Source organism: Glycine soja, chromosome 6 (assembly GCF_004193775.1).
Source record: "Glycine soja cultivar W05 chromosome 6, ASM419377v2, whole genome shotgun sequence".
NCBI classification, from domain to species: domain Eukaryota; kingdom Viridiplantae; phylum Streptophyta; class Magnoliopsida; order Fabales; family Fabaceae; genus Glycine; species Glycine soja.
The window spans coordinates 9,494,170-9,515,354 of record NC_041007.1 but is presented as its reverse complement, the minus strand read 5'-3'; the positions used below and the strand labels follow the sequence as shown (position 1 = coordinate 9,515,354).

The 21,185-nt window shown below is 34.0% G+C and overlaps 3 protein-coding genes across 3 annotated transcripts; 2 read left to right on the top strand and 1 right to left on the bottom strand.

Moving 5' to 3' along the window:
• Positions 1–1,148: 1,148 nt before the first annotated feature.
• Positions 1,149–4,289, bottom strand: LOC114415440 (cyclin-A1-1-like). The gene is made up of 11 exons (XM_028380113.1): positions 3,984–4,289; positions 3,517–3,880; positions 3,273–3,409; positions 3,034–3,126; positions 2,718–2,851; positions 2,515–2,590; positions 2,347–2,423; positions 2,219–2,252; positions 1,861–2,010; positions 1,631–1,765; positions 1,149–1,524 (listed from the first exon to the last, which is right to left on the bottom strand). The coding sequence occupies exons 1-11, from the start codon at positions 4,161–4,163 to the stop codon at positions 1,462–1,464; spliced, it is 1,443 nt and encodes a 480-aa protein (XP_028235914.1). The 5' UTR covers positions 4,164–4,289; the 3' UTR covers positions 1,149–1,461.
• A 5,190-nt stretch (positions 4,290–9,479) lies between these two features.
• LOC114415439 (replication factor C subunit 2-like) lies at positions 9,480–15,345 on the top strand. The gene is made up of 13 exons (XM_028380112.1): positions 9,480–9,707; positions 10,997–11,053; positions 11,137–11,215; positions 11,295–11,374; positions 12,126–12,248; positions 12,367–12,436; positions 12,520–12,593; positions 13,000–13,120; positions 13,235–13,297; positions 13,921–13,980; positions 14,517–14,642; positions 14,725–14,808; positions 14,950–15,345. The coding sequence occupies exons 2-13, from the start codon at positions 11,010–11,012 to the stop codon at positions 15,052–15,054; spliced, it is 1,029 nt and encodes a 342-aa protein (XP_028235913.1). The 5' UTR covers positions 9,480–9,707; positions 10,997–11,009; the 3' UTR covers positions 15,055–15,345.
• Positions 15,346–18,356: 3,011 nt separating this feature from the next.
• LOC114415438 lies at positions 18,357–19,258 on the top strand. The gene has a single exon (XM_028380111.1). It carries the CDS (start codon positions 18,608–18,610, stop codon positions 19,127–19,129), a length of 522 nt encoding a protein of 173 aa, XP_028235912.1. The 5' UTR covers positions 18,357–18,607; the 3' UTR covers positions 19,130–19,258.
• Positions 19,259–21,185: the final 1,927 nt, after the last annotated feature.

Genomic DNA, 21,185 nt, shown 5'->3' with positions numbered 1-21,185 from the left:
CGTACAACGACATGCCGTAAGTCTCGTGGTGAACCGGGACGGTTTGAACCTGCGAAAGGTTTCCATTGCGAAGAGGCATTCTCGACCGCTTAGGACCCAGTTCGACCCGAAGTCATATACACTGCCATGGGAGAATCATTTGCTACCGGTACTTCACAGGTTGGTATCGTGTACATCAACGTCGACGATGAGGAAAACAGTGTGAAGAGGTTGACCGCGGAACGACGCCATGTGCAACTGGTCACCGGATGCATACTGGATTGTTTTTTCGTCGAACCGGCATGACCCGTGCACTGCAAACTTTGATTTGTACTTGATCCACCCGAACGAAACCGGGTTGAGGAAGCTGTTTGGAAACGAGTCGGGTGGAAGGGCAAACCACCCGTGTTCAAAGGCCCAATGGTGGACCCTATTGCTCTTTTGATGATTGTTTTTATCTCAACGAAATGCTCAATGCCACACGTGTCAGTGTGTCCAACAAGGCTCAGTGTTCTCTGTAACGGGACTTTGCAATTTGCATCATTTATTTTGTATTATCTAGGAAGCCAATAAACATCTGCTCTTGTAAGCCTTTACCTTAGCCTTATTGCACTGCATGGCTTGAGCGGGCTTAAATTATAGATTATATATTCATATCTTGGATTACTCAGGGAGAAGTAGAATTTGCTTAGGTGGGTTTTAAGGTAAGCAGTGCTGCTAATTATATTACATAATTCAAACATATTCACTAGCCCAGAATACCATGCTTACCATTGCACCAGCCCAAAATACCATATGCCACTCACTTTATGTACAAAAATTTGATAAGGCGTGTTATTAAATGCTTTGTTTGATGGGAGAGAGTTTAGGAAACTCATTGGGGCAAAGGAAAGTAAGTTTGATAATTACAAATTTCTTACCAATAAAGTCCACACATCAGTGATTGAGTTTGAACCCACATCCATATAAAATACAAGGCTTGTCTTTTCTTATCAATTGGACCAAACTTTAACAAAGCACTCCCATGTCAAATAAAGGTTGGTGATGATTACAGAGGCGCTTTTAATATTATTTTCCAATTTCCAATCAAGGTTTGCCTCATAATTTGTGTTAATAAGGTTGGTGATGATTATAAGTGGAGAACCACCCAAAATGCATACTAGGGTAATACACCAAGAAACTATTGCTGGAGTAGATAAATTGGAAAAAAAAATTAGGCGTTGGCTCCTTTTAGCCATTAATGATGCTACTGAAGCAGTAGCTTAGCTAATAATACAAGTTGCTTCTTGAAGCGTTATTTTTTTGTGAATTTGTGGGCATAAGAGTATGCACGTCAATAAAAGCAGATACAAGAATTCTAATTGAGATGGAAGGGTTGGTTGGCCACTACATTGTACAGTGTAAGAGAAGCATCTTCTCTGGAGACAAGAAGTTATATCAATCTAAGCCTATCCCAACCAAAAATTAGACTGTCATCTCTGCTCAATTCTGGAAAAATTCTGGGGGTATTGAAGGAGGGCAGTACTTCTTGGCCACATATTTGTACTGAAACACAAATAACTTATATGAGAAACAAATATTGGCAATTACGGGAGGAGGAGTAAAGGTAGAGTCCCCTCTTGTATAAGAGGCAATGAGGGCAAGTGTTTACCTTGTGCTGACTGTATTTCTCCCTAATTGCAGGCAAATTAGAATTGGGGCTGTTACAACAAAGACGGTGAAGATCCCTCACGCAAACACACAGATCAGAAGGCTTGTACAACGTGTAATGCTGTAATGTGGAAGTCTGTTGCAAAAAATAAAAATACTCAAGTCAAGTTTACCGAAACATAAAATACCAACAAGTTGGTGCCACATAATTCTTTGTTATTAGCAACATACCCATGGTTTCTTTGAAGGGAAAAGTATGAATTTGGCCAGGAAAATTGCAGAAGCGGCTATAAGTGATGGAGCATAACCAAGCATACTGTACTCCATGAGAGACAATTCGGCAATATAGTTTGTCAAGCACTCTAGTTGTAGGGAAGGGACCTGAAAAACCACGGAAAAAATGGGGGCAATACTTCAGAAATGGAATTCTTAGTAATAATAATTATGTGCAGTCACAATATAAATAAATGCAGTACAAGAACAAACAACAAAATGGTCAATATACGTGTTTGGACAAAATGGTCCAACATTGTTTGAACATTTCCTATTACACAGATGCATAAAAATCCAACTGAAGAGAGGATAATACCTCATCGACTCCTTGAGCTGCACGTACAAATCTTCTGTAAAGCATATCAACAAAGAAAAAAGTTTTGCATTAGAATTGTTTCAAAGAACTTCAGACGGTCAATCTCATAGTTATTTGTTAACTACTACCTCAAGAAACATTTTACTGTTGGGGCTGTCATTTCAAACTTGAGAAAATTCAAGACAGCAGATTCCATCTGCAAAACCTGCATCGAATGATTTTGCTTGAGATATGTGCACCTCAAATACATACATAAACAAATATAACTTGAAGCCGCAAGAGAATTCAACCCAAACCTCTTCTTTGAAGTATGTGTTATCAGTTATGTAACAAAATTCCTCCACCTGAGGCGCACAAATTTCCTCGTATTTACTGCCAACAAGAACATAAAACCAAATATCGTTACTGCATTCATGCATTTATAAATCAATGCTAGAAAGAAAAATGGTAAAAAACCCATCAATTAGAAAAATCAAGAGGGGCTTGTTAGCTTCCTTACGAGGCAATCATCATGGAGGCAACACCAAGTAATTGTAACCTTTGTCTGTTCATCACATTCCCTGAAAGATACCGATCAATGTAGTTTACTGTCAAATACAATGTATCAGGTACTAGTCTATACTCTTCAGCCACCTGCAATTAGAAATTGAGATTAGCATATAGCCATATACACACAATGAGGTGTAATACTGAACTATAATTTGAACAATGATGTTCCCAACAATAAAATATTACTTGGATGTCCCCATTTGCAATATAATAATGTTAACACTTCTGAATTTAACATGTGTTAGCTATCAACAAACATTAGTTACCTCCACAAGCCAGTCAATCAATATAGCACGCATGCTGGGGTTTATCTCCTTCTGAATTCTCTCCATGAAGTCTGTGGAAGGCCTTTTCTTTGCCTAAGATTTCAAAAATTGGAAACGATAAGACTACTTAAAACAATAATTATACTAATACTAATAGCTACGTTTGGCATGTTTTCTGGTCATGAAAAAATTATAACAACAGATAACACTTTAATAGTTCAAATGTAGCTTAGCTTTACCTCAGATGCACGAAGGTGCTTGTAGATATCACAAGCAAAGGTTGCACAGAGCTGAGGATCCGCGTAATTATTATCAACATTGACAAAATTTTCTCCCTTCTCCAACTCAACAAGTATGTCTCTACTACAAATGTTCCCTGCAAACATATCAATCAATATCACTACATTAGAAGACATTAATTTATTTTATAGATATGACCAAATAATTATTATTTTCTAGCAAATGTGGGGGAAAAAAAGAAACCTTCTGTAGAATCAGAGATGTTGAGATTGCTGAATGTTTTCCTCTCAATTGAATCAACGGCTGCAACATCGATGTTGTCCACATATTCAATGTCAGGGCTCTTGAAGGAGTCACAAGAAGACATTGACTCATCCATAGAAACCGACATTGCATCTGATTTACTAGGTGAAACATCCACCACCGGAGCCGGAACAGTAACGGTGGCAACCGGAGGAGGAGCTTCATCCCTTACAGGGAAAGAATTAGCCTTCGGAAAAATAGCTGCGCCAGTGGGTTTAACATTCGCCAATGTTGGTCTTTTGTTCCCTGAACACGCCGGAACAACCTCTTTCTTGGTCTTGGCAAATTTAGCTGCGCATGGAACCTAGCAATGCAAAATTCGCAAGAACAGTTAGTTACTGATTTTGAGATTTTTCTTTGTTATGCATTTTGTGAAATCGCAATTAAAAGGGTGAATGAATTAATACCAAAGAGGAAGAGTTGCGGTGAGCAACGGTGTTGGTGAGGTTGGAGAGAGGAGGACGCTTCTTGGCCATGTTTGCAGGAGCGGCCAAAGACGACGACGTCGTTGAGGCGGATACATGGCGTTTGGCCAAGGACGACGTCGTTGAGGACGAAAACGACGAACGACGATTCTGGGTCGACATTTTGAATTCTCTCTTATTCAAGAACGAAGCAAGGAAGACAGCGTTACTGTCTTTTGTGCTTTAGTTTCGTTTGCTTCTTTGTTTTCGAGACTTCTTTAGCAGAGAAAAGGGAGAGAGAGAAATGAATGCGAGTGTAATAAACTGAGTTTAATATATATAATTAAATAATGAGGCGGGGAAAAGGAAAGGTTTGAAATGGGGGAAGGGAGCATATCTGGGCCGTAGGATTGGGCTTGGGTAAGGAGCGGGGGACGCACGTGTGGGCCCCACTGCTGCCTATGTTTTCAAAATTGGTTTTAACAGCGCCCCTGCGCTTGAGGGATCTGATTGGCTGCTGCGACCACGTCAGCAGGGAATTCGAAGCTTTTGGGTTTTGATTGTTTGAATTTGAATTCAAACGGTCACTTGGATCTGTCGTTTGCTGCTTGCGGAGCTAAACGAGTCCCAATTCCCAACCATGATCGTGCCAATTGTTGTTAATATCCCCGATGGGATGGCAATTGAAAATATTTCCAATTCTGCACATTTCAAATTTGTGCTTCAACAGGCTGGGAGATTTAAAACTTCCCTTGTTTAAGGGAAGGAAATATTGAACATAATAATAACTTGTATCTTTTCTACGTAAAAAAGGTTAGTAAATCACAACGCGGACAGCTATTGAATTTGTTAATGTAACGATGGGAGTACAACAAATTTCAAATTGGATGTTCATTATTTCGAAACAATATGACTAGTTAAACAATTTTCAAATGCGAGTACTGATGTTCATGATTTGGAGGATTGTGTGAGAAAATCAACTTGGATGCCTCTTGAAAAAAATGTTAGTTTAATTGTGTAAATTCCCAATTTGTATTGTTTTATTTTTTGCACATGAAAAATTTAGTGTATCACAAGTTCACAACACAAAGTTGTTGCTCAGCATTTTTGGTGACTTAACCACAAGCAAACAAGAAAATTGATGACAATGTTCATGATTTTGAGGATTGTGTTTGAAAAAAATCAAACATATGCTCTCGAAAAAATTGTTAATTTAATTCGGCAACTTTTAAATGTGTGCTTCAAAAAGTTATCCGTCTTTAAATGCGATATAACAACAGCGTAAATAATTTTAATTTTATATTGTTATCTAATTAACGAATAAACATGTAGAATAAGTTTATTAATATTTACTATAAATTGATAATATAAAAAAATCACGCATTTCAAGAGAAGAGAGTATTTACCAATTGATATTTTTTGCACTTGAAAAATATTATGACACAACAAACAATCGTTAAACCAGAAACTTGTGTTTGAAAAAAGATCAAATTTATTGAGACACATCTTAAATTTATACTTGAGAGGATGCCTAAGTTTAAACCTTTGTTGTTTTTAGAGATGCTCGAATAATAAACTAAGGACATGTTCATGATTTGGAAGTTTGCTTTTGAAATCCAGCTTGCACATGCTAATCTATCGATACCTCTTGAAAAAAATATCAATTAATTTGGGTACATTTCAAATTTACACTAAGAGAGTTTGTTTATTTATTTTTTATCTATAAAAATTAAAGACAGATATTAAAAATATGAATCCTCTCATGCAAATTTCATATTTTTAGTAAGGAAAACACGTGCCTAGATAGATTAATCTCTTATAGATCACAGTACATAACTTTTATTTGTGAAAAATTATCCCATAATTAAGTTGATTTTTTGCTATCTCATGGATTTGTTTTTTTGTCCCCCCATGATCCTCTTGTATCTTTTTTCTTTTATAATTTAAGGAATTTGGCATTTGTTGCTCTTGGATGTTATTTGTTGTAATGTCAGCTTAGTTGGAATCACAATAAACATAGGTTTGTTGTAATGTCAACTTAGTTAAATATGTTTGTGTGTAACAATTTTTTCAAACCTAAGATCCACTAAGGAAGAAAGTTATTTATATTATTTTATATTTTTAGTGTTGGCAAATAATACAATGATATTTCACTTAGGAAATTAAGTAATCATTTGACTACATTAAATTATCTAATTTAATTAATCATCAAATATTAAAATAATTTTTTTAATAGATATCAAAATACTCGTTTGGGTGTGATCATATATGTTAAATACTAAGTCGACAATATATTAATCAATATACTAATCGAGATAAACATCGAGTAATACTCCTTAACACCCAACTAATATGAAGTAGTGTTTTATTTTCAATAAATATTAGAAGAATAGTATAATAATTTATTCCTCTAGGTTAACTCTAAAGTATTGTCGAGTTAACTTACAATTATTTAAGAAAATTATTTCTTCTTTCATCTAATTTTCTTGGTCGGGATATAAATTTTCATAGAACCCAAAATCATTATCAAGAGTTAATGGATTCCTTTTTGATTGATCATTAATTCTACATATATTTAATCATGTCTAATATCCATTTAACAAGTGCTCTAAATCATTAAGTGTCCAAAATTAAAACATAACAAATAACTAGTTAATTACTATGACAATCTTGGACCAAAGAAAACTATTAAACCTCTTTTTGAGAAATTTCTATTGACAGATTATGAGAAATTTAACCATTAAATTTTTTTAATTGAATCAGTTCAATGATAGCATTCAAATATGACTCATTTATATATGTAAATTAATAAATGAAATCTATAAATATTTATCCAATTAATATTAAAACATATATATTAATCTATCCAAATTATTGATATCATATTTATAATAATCTTATGATAAAAAAAAATTTAAATTAAAGTTAAAAAAAAACTTGTTTTTCATTATCATAATCTTCATTATGATAATAAATTTTTAATTTTAATCAAGGATATTATCAAAACTATTTAATCAAATAATAAAATATGACAATGAAAATAAAATAATATTTTATTATTAAAACTAAAATTGATTAATTCTGACTTGTGACTTGTATTATGAGTATACAAATTTATTCTTAACAAAAATGCGTCCAATGAGGTAAAAAAGAAAGAAGATTAAATAATTTAAAGATTTTATTAATTGGAATTAAATATGTATTTTATAATTTTTATTTTAAAATATCGAGATGTTAACTCATAAATAAATAATATACATTAATTAGGATCAATTGGAACTGCGCATAAATGTATCTCTCTTATGGGTAAAACAGTCAAGGAAATATCTCAAGTTTTATCTTATTCTCTTTACTCCTTTATAGCTTTTATCAGTCTTTTAAGGTTAATTTGTAGTAGATCGAAAATAGCTTTCTATCATTCTCCCTTATGGTAAGTAGGTTATGACAGCCATCACAGCATAACCAATGCAATCCCTTGACGCATTCAGGCAATTCTGACATATGCTTGGTAACATGTGTAATGCTCTTTAGTGTAGAATTCTAGCTATTGGAGCTGTCATTCCAAACTTCATTCATATATATCTTTTTAAGAAAACAAGGCAATTAAAAAAATTCCAGAGATGCAGATATGAATCAATAGATTAGAATATGATTACGGCAATTGAACAAATGGCCTAAATGTCATATAGATTTTTGAAGATTCATATAAATGAATATCTGAATCTAGAGACTTATATTATTTAGTGTTCTAGCATCAAATCAATTGTGAAGAGTGTCCAATTTTAATTATAAATTGTATATTTGTACCTGGTACGGTTATCTTAAAAAAAAGTTAAGTTGAGTTGGACACTTACTTTGAATGCAGTGATTGTGATAGTTGGAATGTTGGATGTAAACTATCTAAGATTATAGATGGGATCCAGAAGTAGATGATTGTTTTATAAAAGCAAAGCAACGGGAGCTAGGATGCTTGCTTTAGTTTTGTGGGATAAATGCTAATACCAATATTGTGTCAAATAAACATGTATTTCATTTCATATTAGAGGCATTTTTGTTGAGCTTTTGCAGGTCCGTGGTTCAATCCCACTCCTGTGGCTGCAAATTGTGTTGACTTATTAGCAAAAGTCTTTGTTATTGAAATTTGAGGAAGCTAGCTCTAAGTTGATGGTTGTGTTTTTGAGATCTACGTATAGTAATGTTGTGTATATTTCACTTATATTTCTTTGCTTAAGATGCTGCCACTAGTCCTGGATAGGCATTTCTCTTATATCAGGGAATTATAATCTCAATGACGTCAATATCTTAAAATCTAGCATTTATTATATTCTCCTGGGGGAAAAAATGCTAAGGCTGTGTAATGTGTCTGTTAAATTTAGATAGCTTTTCTCAATTAAACATATAGAACAACTTTCTCAAAGTTCCGTATTCTATTTATCAGTTAATTAGAGTCATACATTAAAGTAGAAACTAAAAATTATATTACTTTGTTATCTTTTTTTTTTTCATGACCTAGTGACTCATTCTAATTGAGTCAATCAGAATGATTTTTTAAAATATTTTCTAAGAATATAAATCTTCATATTTATCTTATATTTCCATGGTGAAAGATAGGTATCCTATATTTCTATGAAAAGTTATTTTCTAAATTAACTATCTCTTCCCTCTTTATTATTTCACATTTCTTTTTTCGTTTTTAATTAAAATAAATATTTCCCCCTAAAATTAATAAATGTCAACCAAACATGTTTATGAAAAAAATAGTCTTGTAAATGTAATTTCCAATAATGATATATTATATGTTGAAACAAACACTCTTTTGATTTGTGTTTAGGCCTTGTGCCTTTACTTTGTTATCCTTTTGTTTTCTATTCCCTAATGCAAAAGGTCTTTATTATTTCCAATTTTTAGACAATTAATGGTCAAAATATATTTTTCACACACAATAAACAAAGCATAAAAAATAAATTATTTGAATAAAAGTACATAACTCCGTTTGTTTTAAAATTAAAAAACATGTTTCTTAATACAAACATATGATCCAGGTTGATTTAAACGTGTATTCCAATTGTATTTAATTATTTAAATTATTTTTATTAAAAGTAATAGACAAACCCATTTTTTTTATTAAAAGTAATTCTATCAAACACTAAATCAAGAGGCTAATATAACTCTTAAAAGTTTGATAATGCTAAAAAAATTTATCTAAATTTATTCAGACAAAAGAAATGAACAAAAAATATTTTATTTATTTTTAAATTTTCAACTTTTTTTTCGTGTTTATTTTTAGTGTCTTATTTTTTTTTTCATCCTCACTTTTAGTTCTTTAATAGGGACTAAAAACAAAAAAAATTAAGTGAGTAAAACATGAATAAAAAAATTCAAAAAAAAAAATTATAAAAAGTTTAGAAACTAAAAAAATAAAATTTTAATCATTTTGGTAAAATAACATGGAAATTTCGGCGGGAAAAATACTCTCGGAAATGGTATTGGCAATTTGGCATGCTCTTTACCCAAACCCATTCCAGACCCTAATTTCAAATAAGAACTGAAAACCCTCACCCACCCTAAACCCCCTTCTTCCAAATTCCCAATTTCTTCTGCCGTTCGATTTCAGACTCTTCATTCGGGATTTGCCATAGCGATTCCTTGGTTCTCATTCATTCGTTGCGTGCTCGTTCGGCTGTTCTAGTCGTTCCAGTGAAGAGTTCCGTTTCAGTCATACAACCTGTATTTCTTTCTTCTCTCATTCTCTTAATCTTCCAATTCGAATGCTATTATTAGTATTTATTTCTTACTTTTCATTCATTATCTTCGTGCTTGTTTTCATAGCTGTTTTGTGAATTGACACATGACGTACAATTTTGTCAAATATTCCTACACACATTTAACATGCGATACTGATGAAGAGTATAACTGTATAAGTAATGATTTTGCCTGAAAGATGTAAATGCTTGCACTTTGCAAGGTTAAATAGTCGTGGCATGTTTTATATACTTGTTTGGGTATGTGATGTATTGATACCATTGACACTAATTACTAATTAGTAACTTTTCTTTCACTGGTGTGGTAGTGGTGTGGAATTGAAGTTGAAGTTAGCTAGCTACAAACACGAAGGAAAAAGAAATATGAAGACCTGCTTAATAAATAATATAACATTATGCAGTAATATCTATTTATTTGCGCTGGATTTGGGTATAAAAAAATTTCATACTTTGGTCTGTCTGAACAAGGAAGGGTTTTTCGTGCTGGTGTTTTGTCCTGGGATTATTTTCAATCTGAAGTGTTTTGGGCTGATTTGTTTTGCTTTCATGGTTTTACTACAATTTCATCATTTGTTTTGCTGCAAGAAGACTTGAATCAAGGGTCTGCTTAGTTTTTTGACCCAATTGTTTTTGTTTGAGGTTGGTATGCAGTGCTCACTGATGTTTCTGCACAGTTGTTCCTCTATATGTTGGTGTGTTTGTTTGGACATCTATTTCAGAATGTGCAATGCAAGGTCATGGGTTTGTTGTGGCTACTCCTGTTTCCTTCATGCTTGCTTTCTTCCTGCTCTTTGCACCTTGTTTTTCTTTAAATAGTTTAGAATTTTTAGACTCCACCTGTTTATGGTTGCTGCTTGCATGATTGCACTCTCAATACATCAGTTACACAAAATTTTATAAGATGTTTTCTTGATATTTTAAGAATCAATAGAAGTCACATTCAATTTGCTCTATCTTCTGTATCCATATTCTACTGCTTCCATTTTGGTTACAGTTTACTAACAACTTACAAGTTTACTATTGGGTAGGCTTAGCAACAGGTTCCTTAGAACTGGGTCTGGTTTAAGTTCTCACCAAATGAAGATTTTAACTGTTATGAATCTAGCATTAGCATTCCTCATCTTCATATATTATGATATGCATCCTCCATTCCTCCTAGTAGCTATTTATGTTACTATTTTTATGCATCATTGCCTGATATGTTACTGCCTTGATATATGCTGTTTTAAACTTTTAATTTCTTTTTTTTCATAGTGCATGAGAATTGATGGCGCCAATCCTGCAGAGCTCTCAGCCATGGGTCGAGAAATAGTAACATATTTTTGCTTTCAATTTTCATTTTTTTTCTTCTATATCTTATATTTTGCAAATCTAATTTGCCTGTTCTAACCCAGCCGGCCAAAGCAAGTGAAAGATGTTGCCCACCAAGATGAAGTTGTTCGAGTACTAACAAACACCCTTGAAACTGGAAGTGTAATTCCCCTTTCTAAATCCCTCCTCCTTCTCCTTGTCTTCTTCTTCTTCATTGAATCATGTCGATCTTGTATTACAGTGCCCCCACATGCTCTTCTATGGTCCTCCTGGCACGGGAAAAACAACTACTGCCCTTGCTATCGCCCATCAGCTTTTCGGGTATGCCTTTTTTGTATATTTTCACAATTAGCAGAGAGCTTGTGTGTTTCTAGCTGTTATGTCAATTTCTGAAGTCTGTCGTGTGACTTCTGAGACCTTAAACAACTAAATGTTTTGAATAAAAACTAACCAAGAATCCAGGATTTCCAACTTACATAATGGAAGCCCTATGAACTATCTGTTAAAACTTTCACTTTAATATATGGTCTGTTTCACTCTTCAAAACATTTCTATAAAGCTTTTGTCAGTACAATTAGATAACGAAACCATTTAGTGAGTAAAAAAAGGAAAGCAAATATGCTTTAAGGAATGCTAAGCCTCAAATATTGTCACAAATGTTATATGACCAAGTTTCTGAATGTTATATGTTGTGTAATTTACCTTTGAATTCTTGAAATGTTGAGTAAGAGAGATCCATGGACTATAGAAGTTTGTGCATCACTTGGATAGCAACTCATGGTAATAAATTTACCACAAAATTTATTTGATCAAATGGTAGGAATTAAAGACCTATAGTTATGCATTAGAGGATCATTTTGAAAACTTAATTTATCAAATGTCAATTTTGTTTGTTTTACGACTTGGGATTCATATGTTGTGAAAATTGCTGCTGCTTTCTTCCATAACCTAACCTTGTGTGCTAAAAGGCACAATGGCACATGGGCTTCTAAGTGTATACAAGCACTTTTAATTCATCTCCTACCTGTACTGCCATGCTGTTGCTGATAATTTGTATAACCATATATTACAGTCCTGAGCTATATAAGTCTAGGGTGCTGGAGTTGAATGCAAGTGACGATAGAGGGATTAATGTTGTTCGAACAAAGATAAAAGATTTTGCTGCTGTTGCTGTTGGTACTAATCAGTGTAAAAAGTGTGTGAAATCTAATCCTCTTTTGAGACCCCCCCCCCCCCCCTTCCTCCCCCCTCTTCTTTTTCTGCCTATAAGATTTGTATAACTTCATCTTCCTTTTGGTGTTTTGATATTTCAGTGGTTATCCTTGTCCACCATTTAAGATTATTGTTCTAGACGAGGCAGATTCAATGACTGAAGATGCTCAGGCATGTTTGCTATGTTTTTCATTCCTAACATTGCTTGTCTCATAAAGTCTTATGGTTTCAAACAACCTACAATTGCTGTACAGAATGCCCTGAGGCGTACAATGGAAACTTACTCTAAAGTTACAAGGTTCTTTTTTATATGCAACTATGTTAGCAGGTACCTTGTATTCCATGCTTTTACTTTGGTATTTTACTGTTTTTAATGTTTTACTTGTATCTTTTAGGAGCTAATGAGAATTATAGTCACCATGTTTTGCTCCATAAGCTGCCATGACAAAAAACTGCTTCACAACGTGACGCTGCTTTAATGGTGCTATTGTTTTCAACTAATAGTAATTGCTCTGCATAATAAACCCGAGTTTCATCAAATTTGGCATGTAAAGTTAATGTAGTATATTGATAAAACTGTAGTGGTAACTTTGTAAGGTTCATGCAATGTTTGCAGAAAATGACAGAGAATATTATATCAATTTAGTCTTTTTTCCCTTTGTTTTTGTCAATGCTTTCCAAGGAAAGGTGACACATTGATTCTATACATTATATGGTTGTCAATTTTTTCACAGGATTATAGAACCACTTGCTTCAAGGTGTGCAAAATTCAGGTTCAAACCATTATCAGAAGAAATCATGAGCAGCCGGATATTATACATCTCCCAAGAAGAGGGACTCTGTCTTGATGCTGAGGTGGGAACCTTGGTGCTTATACAATGTAGTGTTATTCTTAATGGTTTAAATCCTTTGTCTGTAGAGGTTTTGTTGACATCATAATGGATTATTTAAGTGCCTTTGCTTCCACAGGCTCTTTCAACCCTGAGTTTTATTTCTCATGGAGATCTTCGCCGGGCAATCACATACTTGCAGGTGAGAAACATTTCCTGTTATGTTTTGGGAATTCATGCTTTCATTTTTTATGCATATTGAAAGATGATGCAGTGGTGAGGTCACAAGTTCCTTGCTGATAGGAGAGGAGAGCCTCTACTATAAATGGAAGTTGTTTGATTGTAGTTTGTAGGAATGTAAGCTTTCATCGTTTATGCTTAAGAATAAAATTCAATGAAAGATGCAGTGGAGAGTCCACAAATACCATGCTGATAGGAGTGGAGAGCCTCTAGTTTAAATGGAAGTTGTGTAACACCAAAGATTTTGTTGCCTTAAGAATCATGCTTTCTGTTGAAACTTAGTAGAGCATAGTGTGTTGTGGTCGAGGCTACTTAATTGCAACCTGTTCTATCCTTTAAAAATATTTTTATAGGACTTGCCTTTCTGTCAGTTTCCATTTAGATTTTACTCACCTTTTATGCATAACTAATTTATTAGCATAAATTATAAAATGGAATTATCTTGTGTGCTATAATTTAATACAAATCACACTATGACCAGGAAATGTTTATTTATTTCCTAAATCATGGCAGCCATACTGAAAATAAAGGGATTGTATGTATATCCTATTTATTTTTTTAACTAACTTGGTGTTAACATTGCAGTCTGCAGCTCGCTTATTTGGATCTTCAATTTCTTCAGAGAATCTGATTTCTGTGTCTGGGGTAGGTTGCGGCACTAATTTCCTGTGGCTTGCTCTATTTCTATTTTCAAAGAAAACAATGATAGATTTAAAGTTCTTTATAACTTTATTCTGTATGATGTTTGCATGTCTGATGATTCACATTGTACTTGAGGATTGACATAATTATTAGCTGAAGGACAAAGACTTTGAATTGCAGTTTTGGTTTTATTCTTATCATAAGTGATTTTCACTCTGTCTTTTTTAATTATATGGATCAGAAGTTTTTTTCTGGTCCTAATAGTGTGGTGCCTTGATATAAGTTCACAAAATTGCAGTCTATTTTCCATTTTGTGAATCATCCGAAGTTAACGCTGCATCTATTCCTTCAAGTGGCCTCCTTTGTGGGGTCTTCTATCCAAGCTGTGTGCCACTTTTTTTTTCAACAATAACTAATTTTCAATCCAGTTGGTTATGTTTTTTTGTAACATCATTGCTGGTAATTCTGTAATAGAGGACCTCTTCCTTTTCTCCATTCCTGTTTCTCCTGACACTCTAAAATCTCAAATTATCTATCAGGTTGTTCCGGCAAAGGTTGTGGAGGCACTTCTTAAAGCTTGCAAAAGTGGTAATTTTGATTTGGCAAACAAGGAAGTCAACAATTTCATTGCAGAGGGATATCCAGCTTCTCAGATGCTTACTCAGGTCTTGATTTTGTTTTACTGGACCTGTTTCATTAAGACTTCAACTATATTACTGTTTTGAGATTTTCTTTATTTTTTTCTAGTTATTTGAGGCCATTGTTGAAGAAAATGACTTATCTGATGAACAGAAAGCAAGAATATCAAAGAAGCTGGGTGAAGCTGATAAGGTGCTCTTAACCCCCCCCCCCAACACACACACCCACCCATTTGTTTCTTCTGGTATTTTAACTAGTTGGAGCTTCAAAAATTACTGAAATGCATTTGCCTATTTCGGGTACAATTCTCACTTATTCCTTATGGGGTTGCAGTGCTTAGTTGACGGTGCTGATGAATACTTGCAACTTCTTGATGCGGTCAGCAATACGATTAAAGCTTTTCACAGCTTGCCAGAAGCATTTGCTTACGAATGTTAGATATTGGATAAATGTAAAGAAAAAGAATCACGTGTAATTCTGTATCACAAAATCAGATTTGATTACGTTTTTAACTTGCTTTATGTAGAAGTGGATTTTGAAGGATTCATCCAGCTTGGGTAATTGTACTCAAGTAAATGGCCCCGTAGCAAGCAATTGGATAACTGGCATAGGACATTCCTGCGTACAAAATTGACGCTTCTTCGGATTAAGTGAAGAGTATATAACGGAACGAACAATTTTACTGTTTTTGCACTCATATAAAGCAGTTAAGCACTCCTTTCATCTCAATTCCGTTGTTTCATCCCGAACGAATTCAATGCAACTTTTTAATCTAAATTCAGCTGCAATTCATTTCGTTTGGTTTTTAATCTAAATTTGGTGTAAATAAAAAATAGTATGCGTTCATCTTATCACGTCTAGTTAATAGAGAATAGAAAATTTGTGACAGGAATAATCATGACAGCTGATTAATAGGATGCTAAAAAATATTTGGTGCAAAAACTACTCAATATCATTATCAATACTATTCTACTCCTTTTATTTAAAAAATTCAATAATAACTTCCAATACTCTGAACTCCAAAGTTCCTAATTGAAATTATTCTTTCTACAATTGAATAACTGCTGTTCTTTTTTAACGTTTATTAGTCACCTTTTTTCTCATAATATCTTTAAGCCTTTTCTTTTCCTGTAACCGTGTCCATTAGTAATGTTTTTTTATTATCATGTTATTGACAGGAAATGCCCATTAGTAATAATTCTATTATATAATAATTGTTTTTCTAACTAATGGCAATGGAATTAATTAAAATCCCGATGTACCATTTGTATCGTTGCTTGTTTGAGCTCTTTGTATATCTGTTGCATTTAGTTTTACTGTAGTTCAAATATCTGGTGACCTTTTTTCATCAATTTTTTTTTTCCTTCACAAAACACTTTGCATTACACTAGAAGTTGATGCAAGTTAAAGAGTGTTGAGAAATCTGAAAACTCAATGAGGTCTACGAAAATAAGTAAATAACTAAATAGCCTAGCAACAATTTAGTTTCATAAACTAATAGAACCTGCATTTTGCCGTCCTAACTGGCACAAACTGAAGACTGATCTGCATCTCCAGCTACATGGTTTAAGTATTGCTTGATGTTATTATTCACAACATCCAAAGCAGCTCAAGATTCTGCAAGTTCAAAATAATAGATTGAATGCAAAATAGATCCATCACTTATCACAGCTCGTACTGAAAAAAGAGAGAATGGAAATTGTAACAGACAACAAGCAGCATGAAAAGCTTCCCGTGGTGAAACTATATGAACCCCTGCTAGAGCTACTGCTTTGCAAAAACAAGATCGATGGGATATTCATTCAATTGAGGTATAGACAACTTTGCCGTTGGATTTAAAATAAATGCCACGTTAAAAATAGTCATGGGCTCATGGCTTATCCCTGAAAGTATACCCATGTTTGCTTCCTTAAGGAAACAAACCAGATGCCTAAGGAGCGAGCATTGCCATATCTCATATTCACTTTCAGAGTCAGAGACTACTCAGAAAGAACCTTTTTTAGCAGTAAACATGCTCCAACTGGTTCGGAATAGGTTACTTGAATTTAAAACCTTTCCAATGCATGAACAAGTAACCTGTGCAAAGCAGGTCATGAACAAGTAACTCAATTTTTAATAAATAATTGCAAAATGCAAAATGAAAAAGTTGGCATAAAATGATGACATGTGTCCAAATTTCTGGACAGTTTTAATATAGATATAGATGACTAACAAGTTCAAAGTTGTTAACCATGATAAAAATAAAAACTTCAAATTTGGAAACATAACAGAATTCAGTGAGTGCTCCCACAAACACAAGGTAGTTAATATAAATAAGACAAATTAATAGAATTCAGACAAGTAACTCATGCAGTTCAAGGTGAGGAGTCAGTTATAATGTGTGACACACACATCTGGGTGCTCCTTCCCTGCCTCTGCACATAATGAAGGACAACAAACATAGTATATGACTATGAGTTTAAAATATTTGCCACATTCCACTTTCACAAGTCAAAGATAATGTTGCAGCCATGACCAGAAAATATCAAGTATCAGAGATAATGTTGCAGCCATGAGTGCACAGTAGTGACAGTACATGCACCCCCAATTTATATAGTATATAATTTGAAATTCGGAACTCATCCAGATCATGAGAAAAAAAAAAACACGGAGCAATGCATGACAGCACAGAGGGTGTATAAACTAAAGTCCTCTTAACAATTGCTTGTAACCTCCCAAGTCTCACCCTTCACAATTCATACACGGACACAAAATGCTGTTTGGCACGTAGAGGAGACAAACCAAAGAGGAGGAATAATAATGAAAAGCATTAAAGGACATTGACATCAAAATAAGTTGACTGAATAAGAAACAAAGAAACTTGTGAAGCTACTAATTAATTGCAGGGTCAGCACGCTGAATATTATTATGCTCTGGAAGCAGTAAATGCTCAAAGCGACATACATTAGTACAATGTTATTTTACCACATGAAGAAAAGTATTTATTAATGTTATTATGAGTCATTAAGCCTCTACCTCTTCTAGTAGACTAGTACTCATAACCTACAATTAAGGACATCGTTGGCCTACCACCTGACCTTGTCTTACTCAGCTGGTCTCAATTGGCGCCAAATACAACTTCCTTTTCCCTTTCAAATGTGAGTGGTGCCTACATCAAAATGATTATACATGGTCCAACTTGTCTGAGTTGTCTCAATGAAAATGCACCCTTATTGTCTACTAATTTGAATCTTATTTTACGCAAATTATTATTATTTTTCTATTTTGATATTTCCCCCCCTACAACTATCCTCTTTTGGAATATAATCTTGACACACTCCTATACTAAATTTAGGCAATCCTCATTCTACAATGGGGATTTCAACTTTGATTCATCGCGTTGTAGAAGAATAACCTTTCTACTACTCTCAACCCTGTTGGTTATACAACAATAATAACAAACTTTCAATTAGTAATTGACTACCACTCACCGAGGCAGCTAGAACGAGAATCATAACCTTGAACGTTCAATTGTTGCACTGGGTGGGACTTAGAGCAAACAAAAGACAAAAGCAATAACCAAAAATTGGAGAAATTTACGTCCGTTGAAACAGGAAAGGTCACTAGTCATTTTCAAATCCTGAGAAGAAATGTAGCACAAAATGTAGGGCCATGATCAGAATTCTCAAAATACGTTTCAATTTTTAAAAAATTGACACCAAAAAGTCCAGTACACAAGGCTTAGTCACATGGTATGTGTCTCACTTTTCTCCAATGGAGCCACTCAAGACAGGAGCAAAGTCAGTTACTCATGTCAAAATGAATACGTAAGTCCCACTGAGTCCCCACTAATCCATGCCTTTGATTTCGCCGGCACAGGACATAATCACCGCTCATCACATCACCATTTAAATACACCAAAGTTCTCACAAGAAACACACACACAAAACAAACCATTGCCTAGTTTTGAAAAAAGATTAGAATAATAATAATAGTAATAACATTGAAAAGAATGGGTGCAGTGAGTGTAGTAAGAGTGGATGATGATGATGGTGATTCATTTAAGAAGGCAGGTGCAGTTCCTTTTAAGTGGGAGGTAAAACCAGGACTCCCTATAGTGCAACAGAAGCTCCACCACCAGAAGCTGGAATCGCCGTCGCTGAAGCTGAGGCCGCCGCCGCCGGTGGGTGCCTACCTGCTTTCTCCGGCGGAGCCTCGGTCCCGGTCCTTCCGGTCCACTCCGAGGGACCGGTCTGATCGGTGGCGGTTCAAGCGGCCTCTTCTGGCCCAAGCCGAGAGCGTGTCGTCTGGTTGTTTCTTTTCGCCGTTTTTGAGGAGGCTGCAACGGAGGAAGAAGGTTCCGAAGCGAGTATTTGAAGAGGACTATAGGCCGGAGCTTGAGACGCTAGGTCGGTGGTCTTTGTCGTCGACGAAGTCGCTCTCGCCGTTCCGGGCCTCGACGACGTCGTCTTCTGTGGCGTCATCGCCCCGGCCCGTTAGCGATGCCGAATGGGCCGGGTTTGGGCTTTTCTGAACGAGTAGAGCAGTTACTTACTGGGTCATGGGTGGGCGTGTCTGCGGAATCGGAATTGCAAAGATTTTTCTTTTTCTTCTACTTTTTTTTTCTTTCCTTTTTTTTTTAATCTCAATGAAAAAAAGGTTATGCGAGGTCGTGTAAATATGAATTATAAATTCTAAATAAATAGAAAGAGCATCACCAGTTTTTTTTTTTTATAAAAAAATACATGTTTCACCTTTCTGATAAATGATAATACGGTTTGACTTCTCTTTAGATACCTTTCTTTATGATATTAGTTAATGAATAATGAATTAAAAATAAAAAACATTTATCGTGTAAAATATAGGAAAATAATTACCAATACAATAAAAAAATAATTAAAAATTTTACATTTTTTTATTGACAAATAAAACAAAACAAAACTTCTATAAAAAACTGATACTTTAAAATGATCAGATTTTGTGTTTGATTTTGCATTTGGAAGTGCAACGTCATGATTAAAGAATGAACTTTGATTAAAATACATAATAAAACAATTCTCATTTATTAATGGATGAAAAAAATAATCTAGTGTTAGTATTGTTTTTGTTAGTACTTAGTATAACTTTTATCTACTATAGTTTAAATTGTTAATATAATATTAATATTTGATACACTACTTTTAGTGTTATAAAACTATCATATGATATTTCTTTAATTTAATAATAATAATAATTCCGATCAACTGAATATTTCAACTTTAAATTAGTATTTTGACTAAATAAAGTTAATTTTAAAAAAATCTCTTGAATAAATAAATATTAGTTATATGTTCCATCTCTCACTCATATCTTCGAGATATTGTAAATGATTTTTTTTTAAGTGCTATGAGGTTTGAATGCTTTCTTTATCTTAAATTTCATTATATCCTTCTAAATTTTTTAATATAACAAAAATCTTCACTAGTTTGATAGTCTAAATAAATTTTTAAGTATGATAGAAGTGATTATAGTGATTTTTTTAGACCCAACTCATCTAAATTTTAATGTAATAAAAAATTATTGGAGAGGAGGAGTGTCACCACTTATTACATAATACTATAATGCATCAAAGAACAAGATAAACTTTGATCCTATGTCTTGTCAAGGTGAAACTTTAGTTTTTTCCAATAGTGACATATATCTCAAATATCCTCGCAACGGGGGATCTTTGGACGCAAACCTTTTAGGAGGAAAAACTGAAATAATCTAGAATTGGGTATGAAAAACGTGACTTGAAGTGGACTCGGTTCGGAACAGGCCAACTCAAACCAATGTTGGCCCAAGTCACCACTGGGCCTTTGTTCTTAGGCTGGTCCGAAAGAGTGAAGAAACAGTGAAATTTTGGGCTATAAGGAGTTGCACCTGTGAAGAATCTGACTATATAGTTTACCTACTCTGGCCCATTTTTTCTACTAATTCTAAACTTAAAGCTTAATAATAAAACACAATTATGATTTATGAATAAAAATATGAGATCTTTGAATTTTTCTCATTCATATTTTCTCTAAAATCCACAAATTTCACTGCCTATAGGCTAGATCAGGAATCTGCCCCATGCATTGGCCATTGTTTCTCATTTTGCAAATAACATAATTTTTGTTTTTATTGGTTTCTGGTCGTTGCAAGCTCTCATGCTCCATTTTCAGTAGTTTTCCAGCTAATTCAGCAAAATACAACTGATGTTACTGTTTGGAATACAAACCTGCCTCGTGAAGAACAATATTGAAGGGACCGTATCCTCGAATTGCCACAATGTCAGAACACGTGCCTTAGCACAAATGCACAAGTTATGATTATTGAATGTTTGCATTGATATACGCCTTCAAGATAAACATTCTCTGCTCCTTTATGTTGTCATTTTAATATTTCCTCGATGGGATGCAAAAGATTTTCTATAAAGGCACGCTAGTTTCTTGCTTAATATGTAACCAATTTACATATGATTAACTTTCATCCCAGCTCCATGTAAACCAATCAAAATCAAGTTATATAACATTGAATTAGGCTTATATTTATGTTACTCTAGAGCGTTTGCCATATCAGATAGAATC